This window comes from Bufo gargarizans, chromosome 11 (genome assembly GCF_014858855.1).
Source record: "Bufo gargarizans isolate SCDJY-AF-19 chromosome 11, ASM1485885v1, whole genome shotgun sequence".
NCBI lineage: Eukaryota > Metazoa > Chordata > Amphibia > Anura > Bufonidae > Bufo > Bufo gargarizans.
This window is the reverse complement of record NC_058090.1, coordinates 81,480,767-81,500,904: the sequence shown is the minus strand read 5'-3', so window position 1 is coordinate 81,500,904 and position 20,138 is coordinate 81,480,767. Positions and strand designations below refer to the sequence as shown.

Here is a 20,138-nt window from a genome sequence, read left to right as displayed (position 1 = left end):
CAAAAACTGAAACAACTATGGCTCTTTAAAACTTTTTTTGTTTTAAAAATGAAATCATTGTGTAAAACTTACATAAATAAAAAAAATTGTATACATATTATGTATCGCCACGTCCGTGACAACCTGCTCTATAAAATTACCACATGATCTACCCTGTCAGATGAATGTTGTAAATAACAAAAAAAAAAACTGTGCCAAAAAGGTATTTCTTGTTACCTTGCCGCACAAAAAGTGTAATATAGAGCAACCAAAAATCATATGTACCCTAAACTAGTACCAACAAAACTGCCACCCTATCCCGTAGTTTCTAAAATGGGGTCACTTTTTTTGAGTTTCTACTCTAGGGGTGCATCAGGGGGGCTTCAAATGGGACATGGTGTCAAAAAACCAGTCCAGCAAAATCTGCCTTCCAAAAACCGTATGGCATTCCTTTCCTTCTGCGCCCTGCCGTGTGCCCGTACAGCAGTTTACAGCCACATATGGGGTGTTTCTGTAAACTACAGAGTTAGGGCCATGAATAATGAGTTTTGTTTGGCTGTTAACCCTTTCTTTGTAACTGGAAAAAAAATATTAAAATGGAAAATCTGCCAAAAAAGTGAAATTTGGAAATTGTATCTCTATTTTCCATTAAATCTTGTGCAACACCTAAAGGGTTAAAAATGTATGTAAAATCAGTTTTGATTACCTTGAGGGGTGTAGTTTCTTAGATGGGGTCACTTTTATGGAGTTTCTACTCTAGGGGTGCATCAGGGGGCTTCAAATGGGACATGGTGTCAAAAAACCAGTCCAGCAAAATCTGACTTCCAAAAACCAAACGGCGCACCTTTCCCTCTACGCCCCGCTGTGTGGCCGTACAGTAGTTTACGGCCACATATGGGGTGTTTATGTAAACGGCAGAGTCAGGGCAATAAAGATACAGTCTTGTTTGGCTGTTAACCCTTGCTTTGTTAGTGGAAAAAATGGGTTAAAATGGAAAATAAGGCAAAAAAATGAAATTTTCAAATTTCATCCCCATTTGCCAATAACTCTTGTGCAACACCTAAAGGGTTAACGACGTATGTAAAATCAGTTTTTAATACCTTGAGGGGTGTAGTTTCTTAGATGGGGTCACTTTTATGGAGTTTCTACTCTAGGGGTGCATCAGGGGGCTTCAAATGGGACATGGTGTAAATAAACCAGTCCATAAAAATCAGCCTTTCAAAAACCAAACGGCGCACCTTTCACTGTACGCCCCGCTGTGTGGCCGTACAGTAGTTTACGGCCACATATTGGGTGTTTCTGTAAACGGCAGAGTCAGGGCAATAAAGATACAGTCTTGTTTGGCTGTTAACCCTTGCTTTGTTAGTGGAAAAAATGGGTGAAAATGGAAAAATAGACAAAAAAATGAAATTCTCAAATTTCATCCCCATTTGCCAATAACTCTTGTGCAACACCTAAAGGGTTAACAACGTATGTAAAATCAGTTTTGAATACCTTGAGGGGTGTAGTTTCTTAGATGGGGTCATTTTTGGGAGTTTTCTATTATCTAAGCCTCACAATATGACTTCAAACCTGAACTGGTCCATAAAAAGTGGGATTTTGACGATTTCTGAAAATTTTCAAAATTTGCTTCTAAACTTCTAAGCCTTGTAACATCCCCAAAAAATAAAATATCATTCCCAAAATGCTACAAACATGAAGTAGACATATGGGGAATGTAAAATCATCACAATTTTTGGGGGTATTACTATGTATTACAGAAGTAGAGAAACTGAAATTTGCAAATTTTTGAGATTTTTTGGTAAATTAGGTATTATTTTGTGCAAAAAAAATATTTTTTTTGACTTCATTTTACCAGTGTCATGAAGTACAATATGTGACGAAAAAACAATCTCAGAACGGCCTGGATAAGTCAAAGCGTTTTAAAGTTATCAGCACTTAAAGTGACACTGGTCAGATTTGCAAAAAATGGCCTGGTCCTAAGGTGTAAAAAGGCTGTGTCCCTAAGGGGTTAAACATACTGAACAATCCAATATCAAGTACTCATTTAATCATACAATATAAGTTATTCACCCAATGTATGTTGGTGTTATACACTAGATACTGCCATCATTTAAATATGGAAGTAATATTACATTCTGTGAATTTCATATACACAATCTTGATCCAGCAGGCTTGGTTTTCATTGATGTAATGACTGGATTCGGTGAATTGAGTGTTAACCCCAAGGTTACACAGTTGACCCAAGATTTAAATTTCCCTTACTTCCAGGCAGCTAGACCTTCCTAACCACAATCGGCAGAAGGATATTTTTAATCTATTTATATTTGCAGATCATCTGATCTCAGGTAAGTTTAGCATACGGGCATTAGATTGAAAAGTTTGTTCTATCATTTTCCATCAATAAGCAAACTTGTTTTGGTATAATATTCATCGACAGAGAGAAGATACTTGATGGTCCTTCTTTACTGTGTCCACCCTTGTTTTTCAGCAAATTTTATTCCGAACTCTAAGGTCTGACAATAAAAATTAAATAGGTTGTTATGACAAGCTACAGTAGTAAACCAAGCTGCAGTTCACATCACATCCAATTATTGGCCACTTATAGATAAATGTAGCATAAACATCTTTAGAGTATCATGCAATTAATTTCATTTTTCAAAGTTGGTCATCTCACGGCACTCATCTCAGGATTAGTGTTGAGCGAACTCGAACTGCAAAGTTTGCGTCTGTACCGAACTTTGCCAGTTCGGGTGCCCGAACCCAAACCCGAACTGTGCAGCAAAAGTTCGGGTTTGAGTTTAGTGTTCGGCATTTAATAAAGCTTGTTGAAAGGCTGCAGGGCAGCCAATCAACAAGCTTTTAAGCTGTGGTAACTTAGAAGCCATCACAAGTAATGGCATGGCTGTGATTGGCCGGTGCATCATGTGACCCAGCCTCTATACAAGCTGGATCACGTGTCGCACCGCCCATCAGCTTGGAGTAGTGCAGGGACAGGAAGCAGGCAGCTGAAGTGAGGGACAGTGTTAGGAATCTCATCTGGCTATTTATTCTGTGGGTGACCTATAGTGATTTGGAGGATCACCAGACATGAAGTCAAGTTTGCCATGCAAATGATAGGAAAAAAACGGACGCGGACGACAATCTTGTGTGCCTCCGTATTTTTTCACGGACCCATTGACTCGAATGGGTCCGCGAACCGTTGTCTGTGAAAAAAAATAGGAAAGGTCCTATTTTTTTCACGGACTGGAAACACGAATCACGGACGCGGATGACAAACGGTGCATTAGCCAGGTTTTCCACGGACCCATTGAAAGTCAATGGGTCCGCAGAAAATCACGGAAAACGGAACAAGGGACACGGGACCCAACAACGGTCGTGTGCATGAGGCCTTAATAAAACGAAAATAAAAACCCTTTATTTTTATGACTGTATGAAAGCAAGTGTTACGAACATGTATACAGACAATGGTTGTGGAAGCACTGTTCCAAGTAACCAGTTGGACATTGGGCTAAACCCTAAGTGTGTTATTCTGACACCTCTCTGGTATTTATCCTTTAACCCCTATACAGGGATGTAGCTAGCAACCAGACTTCTACCTCCTGGGATACCCAAATATATAGACTTCTTGCAAATGGATACACAAACTTCAGTAATAGGAAACAAGAACTTGGACACTGTTCACCATAGCAGACTTGGCATGAAGGACTTCAGGAATTTGGACGCAGTTCAGACATAGCAGACGCACATACAGATGAAAGCTTCATACAGGCTAGGACTATGACTATGATTAGGGCACACACAGACTCCAAACAGATCAAAGCAAGACATGAAAGACATGATTGCAAAACCTAGGCAGGTCATAGCGCTCAAGACAAATCCAGCACTTACACAGGAACAAATATAGCGTACTTAATGAACTGATTAGTTGAGTAGATGCAGACACATAGCATAATATTGAAAAATGGGCCAAAATCGCTCCCACAAGCAACCGATGCTGGCATGGACAGTATAATGGTACACGTGAAAAGCCATTATAACAGCAAACAGGTAATATGAAGGTCTAATGGATAAAATTGCCATTTCTGAGAGGAGAAACCTTTATGCTTACTTTAGACTTAGGATTCTTGGGGGTGAAGCATTACTGAGATTCAGTTATGCCAAAGATGGAGTCATGTACCACTCATTCAGGCCCTGTGATAGGTACAACACATATCAGTTTTCCTTCAATATTTTATTCTATGTCTTTTTTTTTATTTCTACAATCAGTTTTATCTTTTATGAGAAGATGGAAGAATTTAATAAAACATTACTAAATGAGTTTATCCTTATGGGAATAACCAACCAGCTATGGCTCCAGAAAGTACTTTTTGCTTTTGCTTTCTTTTTCTACCTTCTTGACATTTTTGGTAATCTCACCATAGTCTCCTTGGTCAACAGAGATCCTTCTCTCCAATCTCCAATGTATTTCCTGCTTGGCAACCTTTCTTTTGTGGATTTGCTATTTTCTACAGTTACAGTTCCAAAAATGATGCTTGGACTCCTCATGAAGAACACCATTACTGTCAAGGGTTGCATCACTCAAATGTATTTCTTCCACTTTTTGGGATGTACAGAAGGTGTCCTCCTGGCTGCCATGGGATATGACCGATATGTTGCTATCTGCCACCCACTACGATATATCAGCATAATGAGGAGGTCTACATGTGTCCAACTGGTTTTAGCATCGTGGTTCACAGGTCTCACTACATCATTAGTTCATGCTATCATGACATCTCAGCTTCCATTTTGTAAGGTTAATAGAATCAAACACTTTTTCTGTGATGTAAAGCCGGTAATAAAGCTGGCATGTAAAGACATTCGTGTAAATGAGCTCACCTTGGCCACACTCAGTGGTTTTCTAAGCACAGGAACCTTTTCTCTTACTATGCTTTCCTACATTTACATCATTACTCATGTCCTGAAAATAAGATCTTCGAAAGGCAGGTCCAAAATTTTCTCAACATGTTCCTCACACTTGACCGTTGTCATCTTGTTTTATGGGACAGCAATGTGCACTTATCTTGGTCCTGCTTCTGAAACTTCATTGGAAAAAGACAAGGTTGCCGCCATATTGTTTACAGTTATTACCCCGGCGTTAAACCCTGTCATTTATACATTAAGAAACAAAGACGTTAGGAATTCAGTAAGAAAACTCACAAAAAGCTCAATGACTTGATATCTCCAACAAGAAGTAGATCGTTAATGTTAAATTGTCAATGTGCCAAATGGGCAAATAGTCTTGGATATACCCCTTTACTCTCATGTATTGTAGAGCATTGACGTTCCGTCTTATAACAAACTCAACAAGGAGCTCCCAAACAATAAAATGGCTTTCAATTAGTCCATACACCGTATTAGAAATGCTTGACATGACAGAGGGTACAGAGTAATATTGAAGTGAACTTTACATGAAATACTTTATCAGAAAGCTCCAGGTAAAATGTATGTGCCCGATGACAGAAGGATAGTCATTTGACCCTTACTCCACCCAGAGATCTTTCTCACAGTCACAGTAGTGTTCAGTGAGGAGAAGATAAAGAGGCACAGAGAGCTGTAGGGTAAAAGATGAATTATTCTACACTAGAGATGAGTGAATCGATTTGTTGCAATTGAAATTCAACCTGAGAGAGAGAGAGAGAGCTTCTAGGCATTTCAAGCACTCTTGATTCAGGTACAATCAATTTGTACCCAAATTAAATTTCTTTGCTGATTAAGACAAATCAGATCTAAACAAATTGGAGGAATTCCGCTCATCTCTATTCTACACTTCAGCAATTTAAGCTCTTTTCATTGTATCCACACACATTATTGTGACCGTGAGAGACTTTCTGGGAAAATAAGCTGCGCATATAAACCTTATCCATCTTAAATTCACTTTGTGAAATCCAACAAATATGTTCAATATTATTTAGGGAGGAAAGCGTAAGAAATGTCTCACTATTTGTTCTGCAGAGTGTGTGTAAGTCCTTCACTTAGCTGGTGGTGCTGCTGAATTTGACAGAAAATGCATCAGAGCAATGCTCCCATTTCTGGTAGCTATCTTTGCTTTCTCTCAAAGTTTTTACTCTAGAACAGGCATGGCCAACCTGAGGCTCTCCAGCTGTTGCAAAACTAAAACTCCCAGCATGCTCAGACTGCCTACAGCGATCAGCCTGCAGCAGGGCATGGTGGGAGTTGTCGTTTTACAACAGCTGGAGAGCCGCAGGTTGGCCATGCCTGCTCTAGAACATTCAGTATGTCTGTGACCATATTCTGGGACAGGCATGTCTTACCTTAGCTCAAAATTAGTTGAAGGGGGTTTCTTGTAATAGTTACACAACCCCAAAAGCAAAAATGTTGGGGCACTCTGTAAATTGTAAATAATAACAAAATGTAATGATTTGCATATCTCATACCCAAATAATTTAGATCAAAGAACACATATCAGATGTTGAAAGTGAGACCATTTCATGAAAAAATTAACTCATTTAGAACTTCATGGCAGCAACACATTCGAACAAAGTTGGGACAGAAGCAAAAGTGGTGGTTAAAATAAGTGGTACAAAAAAAAATATATATATCACCGGAGGGGCAATTTTGCTACTTAGTCACATGACTTGTATTAAACACAGCTTGTTAGAGGGACAGAGTCTCTCAGAAGCAAAAATGGACAAAAGTTCACCAGTCAGTAAAAAACTGCATCTAAAAATTTAAATTGTAGAAAAATGGAGGAACAAGTGTTTCCCAATGTAAAATTGCAAAGACTGAATATCCCACCATATACAGTACATAACATCATCAGAAGATTGAGAGAATGTGGAGAAATCCAAGTGTGCAAGGGGCAGGATTCAGTCAATATCGGATGCTCGTGAAAAGAGGCATGATTCAGTAGTGCAAATACCTACATGGGCTCAGGAACACTTCCAGAAATCATTAATTCTGAACACAGTCCACATATGCAAGTTAAAGTTGTATTGAATGCAAAGAAGAAGCCATATGTCAACATAATCTAGAAACACCCTAATCTTTTCTAGGTCAGCACTCATTTAAAATGGACTTCAGCAAAATGGAAAACTGTTCTGTGGTCAGATAATTCAAAATTTGAAATTCTTTTTGGAAAAAACAAATGCTATGTCTTGTGGACTTAAGAAGATAGGGACCATCCAGCATTGTTGTCAGTACACAGGTTCAAAAGCCTGCAGCTCTGAGGGTATAAGGTTGCATTAGTGTCTTTGACATGGGCAGCTTACACTTCTGGAAAGGCACTCTTCCAACTTTTTTGAAATTCTTTGGTTCCACCAAGTTGTAAAATGTCTCACTTTCAATATCTGATATGTGTTCTATAAATCTATCGTGAATATAATATGGGTCTAAAAAATTAGCAAATCATTACATATTGTTTTTATTTAGATTTATCTACATTTCACACAGGGTTCAAACTTTTTGGAATTGGGGTCGTATTTTATGTAATGCCTGCACCCATGCAGAAAAAAAGGTGCAAATTTGTTTTACAATTGTAGAAAATGTAAAATGTGTTGAGCTACAAATGCACACACAAAATGAGATATTTGAAACCAAAGCAGGAGAGAAGGAAATAAAAACTATGATTACATGTGACCACATAAATGTAGTGTGTTTTATAGTATATAGGTATAGAATGAATTAGGTAAAAAAAAAGTGAAAATAAGAATCAATGAACATATGAAAAAATATTCCAGAAGGGCAAATTTTTTTACACGTCACCAAAAAATTCTAAGGGGCTAACTTTAATAGCTATAGCTGTAACAGAAAATGTATGGAAGGGAGGAGATATGATAAGTAAACTATCTCAATTAGAAACTGAATATATTTATATCGTAGAATGAACACTTTTTCTCTTTATATGTTATTTTGAATTTTAACTGCTTTTTATAAAGTGAGAAATGCTTCTGGAGCAACCAGACTGTAATATTCGGTTCACACAATGCGTTATCTAATGCCTTAGTTGTAGGTGAGAGTGTGATTCTCTGTTTTAGGGGAGGACTGGGATCCTAAAGTGGCCATGGAAAAAAATACTAACAGTAGCCCTGTTTTGTAGACGTGTCCAAATTGATGGAAGGCAGAGCAAGCAATACCATATTGTGGCACTTTATACCACCACAACAGAACCAAATAACCTAGTCCATCACAAATGACTGCCAGAATCAGAAAATACATCCCCAAAAACTTCCACTGGCCAGTCATGAGGAGGGCATAGGAGGCTACCTAGGCATCGGCCCACTGGGAAATTTCCCCGTAAGGTGTATAACAATCTGCCCCTGCCCTGTTCACACAATGACTTAGTTAAAGGAGTTGTCTGTTTTCCGACATTTGAAGAGAACATAGTGCTTCTATTAGCATTGCATTCTCTTCATCAAGGGCTTCGGTAGCTCAAAACATTCAGGGATGTTTTGTTACAGTCCGCCTGCGATACCGTAGAATCTCTGCGGCTATACACGGAGACAATGGCTCCTGGCACCACCATTTACTCTCATAGGTTACAGGCCACTAGATAGAGGTAGTACATAGTAGAATGCTGCAGGAAGTTGCAATGTGATGACATCACCCAACCACCTACACTGGGTTTCAGGTGGAGTGTTGGCTATAAGTATTGGGATAATACATGTACTGTAGGCCAAAGGGGTGCATTGTGATACTGGAAGCACAAAATGGACCCTTATACCCACTGGGGATACTACAAGGACTATTATGACCTACAGGGGTGCTATGAGGGCATTATATTTACTAGTGGCACTGTAGGGACCATTATACTTACTGGGATATTATACTGTATCTACTGGAGACCACTACAGGGGACATTTTACACCTACTGGGCGCACTATATTGGTGATTATAACTATGGTGGCTTAATAGGGTGCATTATAACTGGTATGGCACAATAGGGGGAATTATAACTAATGGAGGCAGTACAGGGCGCATTTTAACAACTAGGGCACTATAGTGGGGCATTATGCATTAACTATGTAGGGTACTATAGTGGACATGCTATGGGGCCGTTATTATCTGGTACAATTTGGAGGACAGTACTAATAATAGGGTACTCTTGGGAAGCATTAACGCACACTTAGCTATTTTCAAAACTCGCATAGAAGTGAAGGTAGAATGCACAATGCAAGCACATCAATCTTTCCATTCTGCTGAATATAATTGAGCATGATGGGACCAAGCCTCCAAAAATGATTCCTTAATGTGGGCAGAATGCTTGCATAAGTGATAATTGTCAGAAGAAAAAATGTCTCACTCTAAACAAGCCTAGAAAAAATTCTCACTTTTCATTACAGCAGGAATGTAGCATGGCTATAATAGTAAGGTAATATTAGTATGTGGCCACAACACTATGGGTAGTAGTAGTGGTAGTAGTAGTGGCAGAAGCATAGAGTTAAAGAGGATTTTCAGAATAGGTCATCAATATCAGATCAGCGGGGGTCCAACACCCAGCACCCCCACTGATCAGCTGGTTGAAGAAAATACTTTTTCAAGCAGCTAATTGGCAGGGTTGCCGGGTGTTGGACCCCCGCCAAGCTGATATTGATGACCTATCCAGCTAACAGAATGCATTCACTATGATAAATTTCGCTTCACTTCGCAATTGAACAGTGCAAAATATTTAACTGTGGCCTAATACTGACACTATGTAACGCAACAGCTAACAGAATGCATTCTTTATGATAAATTTGTCTCCATTGTGAATTTGAACAGGGCAAAATATTTAACCGTGGCCTAATACTGAGGCTATGTAACGCAACAGGCAACAGAATGCTTTCGGTATGATAAATTTGGCTCCACTGCTCATTTGAACAGGGCAAAATATTTAACCATGGCCTAATACTGAGGCTATGTAATGCAACAGCTAACAGAATACATTCGCTATGAGAAATTTCGCTGCACTGCACAGTTGAACAGGGCAGTATATTACATCGTCCTGGAATATGGATGCAGCATAACTGTTTCATTAACATAACGGATTAACTCTGAATGTGGGTGCAGTAGAGCGTGCTGCACACGGCGATATATTACACCTGCCTTATATACTGAGGCACACTGGGGGAGATTTATCAAAACTGGTTTAGTTGCCCATATCAACCAATCAGATTCCACCTTTCTTTTTCCAAAGGAGCACTGCAAAATGGAATCTGATTGGTTGCTATGGGAAACTAAGCTGTTTTTCCTTTACACCAGTTTAGATAAATCTCCACCAATAACTGTATGAGTAAAATAATGGATTATCTCTTAATGTGGGTGCAGTAGAAAGTCATGCAAGCGGCGATACACCCAACCAGCACTCTCCTTACAGTCTCCCTACAGTTTTTAAAACAGTCTCCCTGCACTCGTCCTCTCCAATATTCTTTTTTCTATCAGTTCTCAGCAACACTGTCCCTAGGCATGAACACTTGCCAAGTCTCTCCCTATGCTTAGTTCACAGTGAAATGGAGGAGACAGCGTGGGATGAGGCTTTTATAGGGCTGTGACATCACAGGGTGATGGCTAACATCAGATTGGCTGGCTGCATGGCATTATGGTTCACATCATGTTCCCGGGCTTCTTACTTTCACTTTGTAACACGTGCAGCTGCCATTTTAGGAAAAGCTGATTTGTTACCACGAAGCGTGAAGAAATTCGGATTCACGATGAATTAATTTTTTCCTAAACTTCAGATCATATTCCACTTTAGTTGCTTCAAATTGCTCAACACTAGTAACTATGAAGCGCAAGGAAATTCAGCTTTGTGACTTATCAAATTTTCCTAAAATTCAGATCCAATTCACTTCGGATACTTCGATTTGCTCAACACTAATAGTCATCTTCTTCCTCCTCATCCTCCACCTCCGACTCCTACTCTTCCAGTGGCTACTCCTCATCCTCCACCATGGGAGTTTCTCGTTGTGGGCCCTCAGCAGCTACAGGGGGACAGCAAGATGCGTTAGCTGTTCATTTTTTTTACCATCGTCTCTTGCTGCACCAGAGTGAGCATCTGTTCTAAGATAAATACAGTGGTCCCTCAAGATATAATGGCCTCAGGATACAATATTTTCAACATACAATGGTCTTTTCTGACCCATCGTATGTTGAAACTAGACTCAACATGCAATGTCTCAGACTCAGATCCAACCAATCAAAGTCACTTGTCTGGTAAGATAGCTGTATTAGTTGCCAGTTAGCAGTTATTCCTGACTGTTATAGTTAAGGACTTGCTTTATCTGTCTTAGTTATCTGCTTTTTTTTAAATACAATTTTCATTTTCTCTTATCTTGGATGACATTTTGGCCTCTAGAACCAATTACTACAGTTACAATGGTGTCAACATACAATGGTCATCCTGGAGCCAATTGATATTGCAACATGAGGGACCACTGTATAATAGTGATGCGATTGTTTATGCCACAGTTTTTCCTGACAAATTTTGTGGCCTCTTTGAAGGGCATCCGCATGTGACAGGCATCTCTGATGAGCTCCCATTACCTCACCTTGAAACAACGCATGCTCCCTGCTGACCTTGGTCTGGTGCATGACAAAATTGTTCACGGCTTTCCGCTGCTCATGCAGATACTCATGTGCAATGTTGAATTCCAGCAACTTGACAAGTTGCAGATTAAGCTGTATAGCTGCATACCATTCTGTCGCTGCAAGTCCAGGAGAGTGTTCCTCGCCACATAAAAATGGCTGAAATGCGAGGACAGTCTCTTGGACTTTGCTTGCCCCTTTCTGGTAAGCGTCCGACAGGTTAGGGAGGGTGCTTAGTGACTAGTGGTTCCCCTTCCCTGAGTACGGTTCTGGATCAGAGATGGCCCCATAGCGAGGGTTGATGTAGTATTTCTGGGCAGGCGGGGGTTAACTACTGAAACATCTCCTGGGTTCAGCCTTAGGGGGGTGGCTTTGTAACCCCTCCTATCTGGAGGGTATATATACCCCCTTCTCCCTGCTGGATTTCCTTTTGTCCGTGGAAGCCGAGTTGGGTGGTATGTTACCTATTGGCTCTGTCCACTCCAGGATGTCCGCAGGAGAAACAGCGCTAGAAGGGTTACAAAAAAAAAAAGTGGGCTGAATGACCTGTGGTGACGTCAGATCACATGCTCCAATCACATAGTCCATCACCATGGTGATGGAGCATGTGATCTGACATCACCACAGGTCCTTTAGCCCAAGCCCACAGCTAGCAAAGAACAGACCTGGAACGAACTACGCGAACAAGAGGATAAGGTGAGTTAACTTTTTTTTTTTTTTAACCCTTCCAGCACTATTATACTATGCATTCTGTAGTCAGAATGCTATTATTTTCCCTTATAACCATGTTATAAGGGAAAATAATACAGTGAATAGACTGTCACCTAGAACCCATGCGTGAAAATCGCACCGCATCCGCACTTGCTTGCGGATGCTTGCGATTTTCACGCAACCCCATTCACTTCTATGGGGCCTGCGTTGCGTGGATTATCGCACCGCAACGCACAAAGAGGAGCATGCTGCGATTTTCACGCAACGCATAAGTGATGCGTGAAAATCACCGCTCATGTGAACAGCCCCATAGAAATGAATGGGTCCGGATTCAGTGCGGGTGCAATGCATTCAACTCACGCATCGCACCCGCGCGGAATACTCGCTCGTGTGAAAGGGGCCTTAGAGATACTTGGCAAATCGTTTTGTACAAAATTATTTGAGCCCGTCTGCCGAACGTCAAAGCAATCTCTAGTTAGACGGGTTCCTAACACTAAATATACCTGTTATGTGCCATAGCGGCTATCATATAATTCAGAAACTGCAGGTTCCACTTACATGCTGGATCCGCCTGAATTTCTGTCATTTTTGGTGCCAAAATGGCCTCCATTATATCCAGGGAAAGCAGTTACCAGCATGCACGCTGGGCCCACTCCACACCACCCCTGGCGCCACATGGTCACCAAGGACTGCAATGAGAGTCCACACACTATCTCTCTCCTGGTGCCAGATGGCTTCAGTGAGTGAGGGGGAGCGGGCCAAGCTATATACTAACACTAATTAAAATCAACCTGTGGGACAAACGAGCTGGTCAGGAGTGCACGACTAAGGAGGCAGCCACACCTCCAGCACAAACTGCAGAGAAAAAAAGGGGGGTCAGTCAGCACATCCCAAAGCGCAGGGGCACTCAAGTACCTGTACATTGACCGAAGTGTCACCAGGCTGGGTGGATCTTTTGCGATGTGACTGTCCGGCCAAGGAAGCCTCCACTTCCGAAGTGGGGGGGAGCGGTTGCTTGGGAAGCCCTTGTGGAGGTCCCTTGTCCCACTTCGGTAGCAGATGGTGACGATGGGCCTTCTACTTCTCCGGCACTAGAGTGGTGCTCCACTTCCTCCTCAAGGTTGTCCTCCGTTCTATACAATTAAAAAAAATACATTAGGTTCAAGTTAGCCAAGGGATAACATGTCTTTTGCGTACATTTGTGGGAAAATTACACCCACATCAACTGTTAAGATTCTCTAAGTTCAAATTGTTTGCTATAGGCAACTAATGCCAGTTGGATCATACAGCATTGCACAAAAACAAAACCTTTTGCTCAAATTCATATTTGTCACATTTGGCTTAACATCGGCACAAAACGAACACAAAAGGTACACACACAAAAGACAGATGTTGGTAGAATCTGACTCATGTGGCTTAATACAAGTCCACATCCAAATGAAAGTAAAGTCCCAAACAAAATTTTCTTATATATACGTTTTCTCATATGAGGCTAAATTACTCCTACATATAATGGCTACGTAAAAAATACAAGAAAATTACGGACGATGATCCATAATGTCGCGTAGAAACAGAAGTTCATATAGGGCCGCTTCTTGGGGAGGCCAGATCCACTGCGGCTACAGATCCGCCAACGGTTTTTCACCTCTTCCACTGAAATGATTTGAAAAATAAAAATGTCACTGTGGAACATGTACTAGCACTCATACTACAGGATACCACATGTACTAGCACTCATACTACAGGATACCACATGTACTAGCACTCATACTACAGGATACCACATGTAAATGGAAATAGAACTTACACAGAGTATGTCTGGTTTTTTCGCTTGTCTTGGCCCAAACAGACGAAAAGAGCTCCTGAGTGATCTCCTGCCAGGCAGCGTCCCTTTTGGACCGGTCATGGTACTCAGGAGATCGGGTGTCCCAGATGCAGGGCCTCTTCTGCATTATGCAAGGAAATGTCGCACTAAGATGAGAAGGGGATCCAAAAGGGGTGCACCCACTAACAGACAGCACCCAGTCTGAAAAGGAGGATAAATATAAGAAATTAAAGTGGGGCACTCACTAAAAGTATAGGGATCTTGAATTTATTTGAGACAATAAAGGTACAATAAAGGTCATAAAATATCAATAATACAATATAATAGCAAGGTTATACTAAAATTGAATAAAGGAGATACGGTACTAGCGATGATAGGCAATAATAATAACAGCAATAAAATAAATAAAAAGAGAATTAAATGCACAACTGGTTAAATGAATAGATTAATAATGATCCCGATGGATATAGTTAAAATGTTGAGTTCATGCATCAACTATAGAAGCGTTCACTAGTTGAATCCTGAAGAAAAAGTTCCATGTACGGTAATCCGCTCCGACAACCAGTCTTTGAGTAATTGTCTCAAGCAAGAGGGATCAGAGTCCCAAGCGTATGCAGCTAACTGTCTATGTTAGATAACAGTTTGGCTGCTAATACGCACAGCGGCGTCCCGCTGTAGTGATGCGATCGCTTACAAGTGCGGTGTACAAGTGCTTACCCGAGGCTTCTGGATGGTAATTCCTCGACACGGTGTGTTGGTATACTGCACCGGTCTCAAGGGTTGATATCTTGTTTCAAATTTGGCGCCAGTTAGAAAGTTTGTTACACGCGGTTTTGATTACCTGCGTGGTGCAACACCGATGGTTCCGGTGATTGCTCTGGCCCACAGATGATAACTTCCAGGCTTCTCGGACTTGTAGACCCACTTTGTCCTGGTGGGGGGAAGGATACCAGACGCGTTTCGGGGATTTACAAAGCAGACCCCTTCCTCAGTGGTGCATTTAATTCTTTTTTATTTATTTTATTGCTGTTATTATTATTGCCTATCATCGCTAGTACCGTATCTCCTTTATTCAATTTTAGTATAACCTTGCTATTATATTGTATTATTGATATTTTATGACCTTTATTGTACCTTTATTGTCTCAAATAAATTCAAGATCCCTATACTTTTAGTGAGTGCCCCACTTTAATTTCTTATATTTATCCTCTTCTGCATTATGACAATCATTTTTTCCACATCTAGTGGCCTAGGAATTTTAGGCATGATGCCAAATGCACTTCAGGGGCTGGCTTAAATCTGCAAAGCTGCTCCTCACTCATCCGACGCGATGCAGAGCCTTGCAAACTGCCAACTTCCTGGGGGTCAGGTGACTTCACAGTTGCTAAGATACAACTATTTAAATGCAAACGCAACAAAACGCAGCCAATCCGCATGCACTGTGTTTTTCACGCAGCTCCATTCACTTCTATGGGGCCTGCGTTTCGTGAAAAATGCTGAATATAGGACATGCTGCGATTTTAACGCAACGCAGAAATGAAGCGTGAAAAACAACGCCCATGTACAAAGCACCATAGAAATGAATTGGTCAGGATTCAGTGCGGGTGCAATGCGTTCACGTCACGCATTGCACCCGCGCGGAAATCACGCTCGTGTGAAAGGGACCCTAAGGGTTCGTCAGTCAATTATGCCATTCTCCCCGCAGGTGCCTCTGTGTCCTTCGACAGGGCAGTCGCATTGGTTAGGAAGGCCGGTAAGGGCGCCCTCCTCGCTAAATCGGACATGGAGTCGGCCTTTAGACTTCTCCCTGTTCATCCCGACTGTTTTCACCTTCTGGGTTGTTCATTTGAGGGCAAGTTTTACTATGACACATGCCTTCCCATGAGATGCTCCATTTCTTGCCACTATTTCGAAATGTTCGGTTGTTTTTGGAATGGGTGGTCAGGTATGAGTCTGGTTCGTCATCTGTGATACATTACCTGGATGATTTTTTGTTTGTTTCCCTGGGTACAGGTGACGGGTGTATTTCTCTTCTGAACACGTTTCTGTTGCGGATGGCCCAGTTCCGTGTTCCTATCTTGGCCGAGAAGACAGAGGGCCCGGTTACGCGGCTTTCGTTTCTGCTTTCTCCCAGTAGATAAAATACATAAGCTGCTTGATTTAGTTGATAGCTTCTTGGCGGTTCGTAAGGTCAACCTTAGGCAATTCCGATCGCTTTTGGGTTTGCTTTGTTTTTCCTGTAGGGTCATGCGTGTTTTTTTTCCAGGCGAATGTCCTTGGCTACCCGTGGTGCCAAGTCCCTGCACCACCGCATCCGGCTCACTAGGTCCCTAAAAGCTGACTTAGCTGTTTGGAGGACTTTTCTCAACACATACAATGGGCTCTTGTTTTTTATGTCCAAGGAGGTCCCAAATGCGGTTCTGGCCCTATTCTCAGATGCATCTGGTTCATGTGGTTTTGGCGTTATCTTGGGCAACAAATACGTCCCCCTGGCCTGAATCCTGGCATCCCACGGGTTTGTGCAGGAAATTGACTTTTCTTGAACTTTTTCCTATTATAGTGGCGGTTGAGATTTGGGGCTCCATTCTCGCTAACCACCACGTTTGTTTCTGGTCAGACAATATGGGGGCCGTTCAATGCATAAATAGCTTGTCATCATCGTCTTTGCCGTTTCTTTCCCTAGTGCGTCATTTGGTTTAGCGTTTCCTGGAGCATAACATTCATTTCAGGGCTCGACACGTTCCGGGTGTGGATAACAGTATTGCTGATGCACTTTCACGCTTTCATTGGCAGGTTTTTCGGGAATTGCATCCGGAAGCAGATCAGTCTGGGGAGGAATGTCCCGCCTCACCTATGGCAGTTGGCGGTCAGCAACTGATGTCTCTCGGTCAGCTCATCTGTATCCCCGTCTACCTGGCAAGCTCACGGTAAGGCCTGGGCCGATTGGCTGTTGGGGGTGGGTCTGAGGAATGTGGCCTCTCACTGATGACCTTCAGTTATAAGTAACTGTGAAATGGCTGCTTAGGTTGCTATCCCATGGTGTGTCTGCTCTGGTAGCGCAACGCAGGTTGTTCGAGGTGGTTTCCCACTTCCAGTTGTGCGGCTGGCCTGATGTGACGAAGCACTTCATTGTGCGTCAGGCCTTAAGGGGTTGGAGGAAAGAGCATGTCTCCAGGGACTCTCGGAGGCCTGTATCGTTCATTCTGTTAAGCAAATTAGTGGATGCTTGTTCATGTGTGTGTGTGTGTGTCTCCCCTTTTGAGGCCGTACTGTTCCCTGCCGGTTTCAGTTTGGCTTTTTTTGCCACTTATCGGGTTGGTGAGTTGCTTCCCCCATCCAGTCGTAGGTCTGAAGATTATTGTTTCAGGACGTTGTTGTTGCCAATAATTCGATCCGGGTCTTGGTCCGCAGGTCTAAGATGGATTAGTGGGGCAATAGGACTTGGATTCCACTACACCAGGTGGCAGGGTCGGCTTGTCCGGTTCACCTGATTTCCGAATATATGGCTATTCGTTTGCTCTTGTTTGGCACTGGCTAAGTCTTTCGCTCTTGTTTGGCACGGGTGGGGTAGGAACCGAAGAAGTTCGGTACACACTCCTTTCGAATTGGCGGAGCTACAGAAGCGGTGAGGGCAGGCCTGCCAGAAGCTGAGGTGATGTGCATAGGCAGGTGACAGTCTGCTTGCTATGCCAGATACATTAGGCCTGACTTGTTGATATAACAATAAAAATAAAAAAATAAAAAAGGTAATAAGTGTGAAATTTACGAGTTTGTCATTCCTCTATGGTAATTGTTCAGTGTTCCTAGACGATGTTAGGGTTTCATGTGTCTGTTATCCTCTTCAGAATTTGCTAACTGTTTTTCCTTGCAGGTGCAGCGCGCCCGGCGGTGTGGCTATTGGGGCACTCCTACATTTTCTGGGCGGCACAGAGGGCAGACCCTTTTGGAAGGACTCTGCGGTTTCGAGAAGTGGACGTGTCCTGAGAGGAATCAGAGGGCTCAGATGGTCTCAAATCCTTACAGAGGTGGTGGATATTGGGGCGCAATTCCAGGGTCCCTGAGATACTTGTTGTCCATGCTGGTGGTAATGACCTTTGTCTATTGCCTTTGGCCGAACTGATGGCGCTCATGCGCGCTGATATTGAGAGGTTTCCAGTTTTCATCCGGGAGCTTGTGGTGGTGTGGTCAGAAGTAATACCCCGGGTGGTTTGGCATAGTGCCAGGGTGGCGGAAGCCGTTGAAAAATGCAGGAGGATGGTCAACTCTCGCATATCTCGTTTTGTGAGGTCCCGAGGTGGGATCGTGGTGTGCCACTTGCAATTAGAAGGGGACAATAGGTCCCTGATGAGACCAGATGGGGTCCACCTGACGGACATCGAGATCGACATATTTCTTTCCGGCCTGCAAGATGGTATTGAGCAAGCTATGTTTTTGCTGGGTGGTGGTCGGAGTCCTGTTGGAGGCGACAGGCCTCCTCCGTGGCGGCATATAAGACTGTGGAGTTTGATTGGAGTTGTTGGCGTACTTGCCCGCCGGAAGACTGGCGGTTGGCATTACCGCCCAATGTTATAATTTCCTGAGTTTGCCGTATTGATAATAAAAGCTGTGGCCGATCACCTCCCAGCAAAGAGTTAACATGTTGTCAGTGTGTTTTTTATAGAATAAAGGTAATGGAAAAAGGGGGCCTTTGGTGAAGAAGAGGAGGTTCCCCCCCTGCCCTTGCCAACAGTCCTGAAGCCAGTGTGCTTTTAAAAAAAAGCATTGCAGGACTAGGTATGACGTGTACCATGCAGGAAGCATGTGTTATTTCCCCCGGGTTCAGTGCAGTCACTATCGTTGACCAACTTACCTAGTTGGAGTTGGTGGGAAGATAGCCAGCAGGATGTTTGCTCCAACACCACATGGCAACACTTGACTTGCTACGTGAAAGGAAGGAAGAGGAGTGGGAGTCATGTTGTACCCTGCTGCTGTTGGGAATGGGAGGATGTTCATGGAGGAGAAAGCGGAGGAGCTGGATAGGTGCCTGGTTTGAGAGCCAGAATGACTCAACAATGGAGGTGTCAAAAGTACCTGGCCTTGTTGCAGGGGTTGGGTGTTGCTTTGCTGCTGCCCCAAAAACGTTGACCCAGAGGGGCGTGAAAGACATATAGTATCACTGTGACATTACTAATGCTGCCTTTGCCTATAAGAGCTTGAAGGAGACCTCAGAATGTCATGAATTACTTTTGCTTCGGACCAAATGTATTCAGGCTGAATAGTTGGTAGCGACCAATTAGAATCAGACCACACTGAATATCATCTCAATTGGTTACTCATTATTTTATTACAGTTTGCTTCTCTGCTTCTCGTCTGGCAAGTCCCCAGATACTTATTTCTTCATTAAAAGAAATAAATGCAAACAATCCCTGCTAATTTCTCTGCGGAATATGTCTATACCTATATATTTCAGTCCTCCATTACAGATCATTTCACTTTTTGAAAATGAGAGACCTTATGACTGAAGCTTAATTTGATACAATACATGACTTTCTCATTGGTAAAATGTGTTTCTTACTTTTCACATTTATCAAGTTCATTACATTTTCAGTTTAATTTTTCAGGTAAAATGTTGTGTTCAGTCTGTAAATGCATGACATTCCCCTCTGGAAGATGAGGTTTGACGTTTTATGGTAACATTACTTCATCTAGGCAATATTTAAAAATTAAAAATATAGAATTAAAATATTTGCTGTCTACGCTTGGGAATTTCCATAGCCTTCAAAGTCTGAAAGCATCTTAGAGCTTGATCATAAACATTGATTAGCTACAACATTAAAGCCACTTGTCTAATTTTGTGTAGGATCCCATATGATGCCAAAACAGTTCTTACCTGTCAAGGCATGGACTTCACAAGATCCCTGAAGATGTTTTGTGCTATATGGCACAAAGATGTTAGCAGCAAAGTCCTGGAAGCTGCAAAGTTGTGTAGTCACTCAGATTCTTATACCAGCCCATTTTAAGACTTCCAACACATTCTTACTATGTCTTTTTTTCTTCAATCAGTTTGATCTTTTATGAGAAG

The 20,138-nt window shown here is 42.1% G+C and overlaps 1 protein-coding gene across 1 annotated transcript; it reads left to right on the top strand.

Moving 5' to 3' along the window:
• Nucleotides 1–4,267: 4,267 nt before the first annotated feature.
• On the top strand, nt 4,268–5,197 carry LOC122921368 (olfactory receptor 5V1-like). The gene has a single exon (XM_044271345.1). It carries the CDS (start codon nt 4,268–4,270, stop codon nt 5,195–5,197), a length of 930 nt encoding a protein of 309 aa, XP_044127280.1.
• The last annotated feature ends 14,941 nt before the right edge of the window (nt 5,198–20,138 follow it).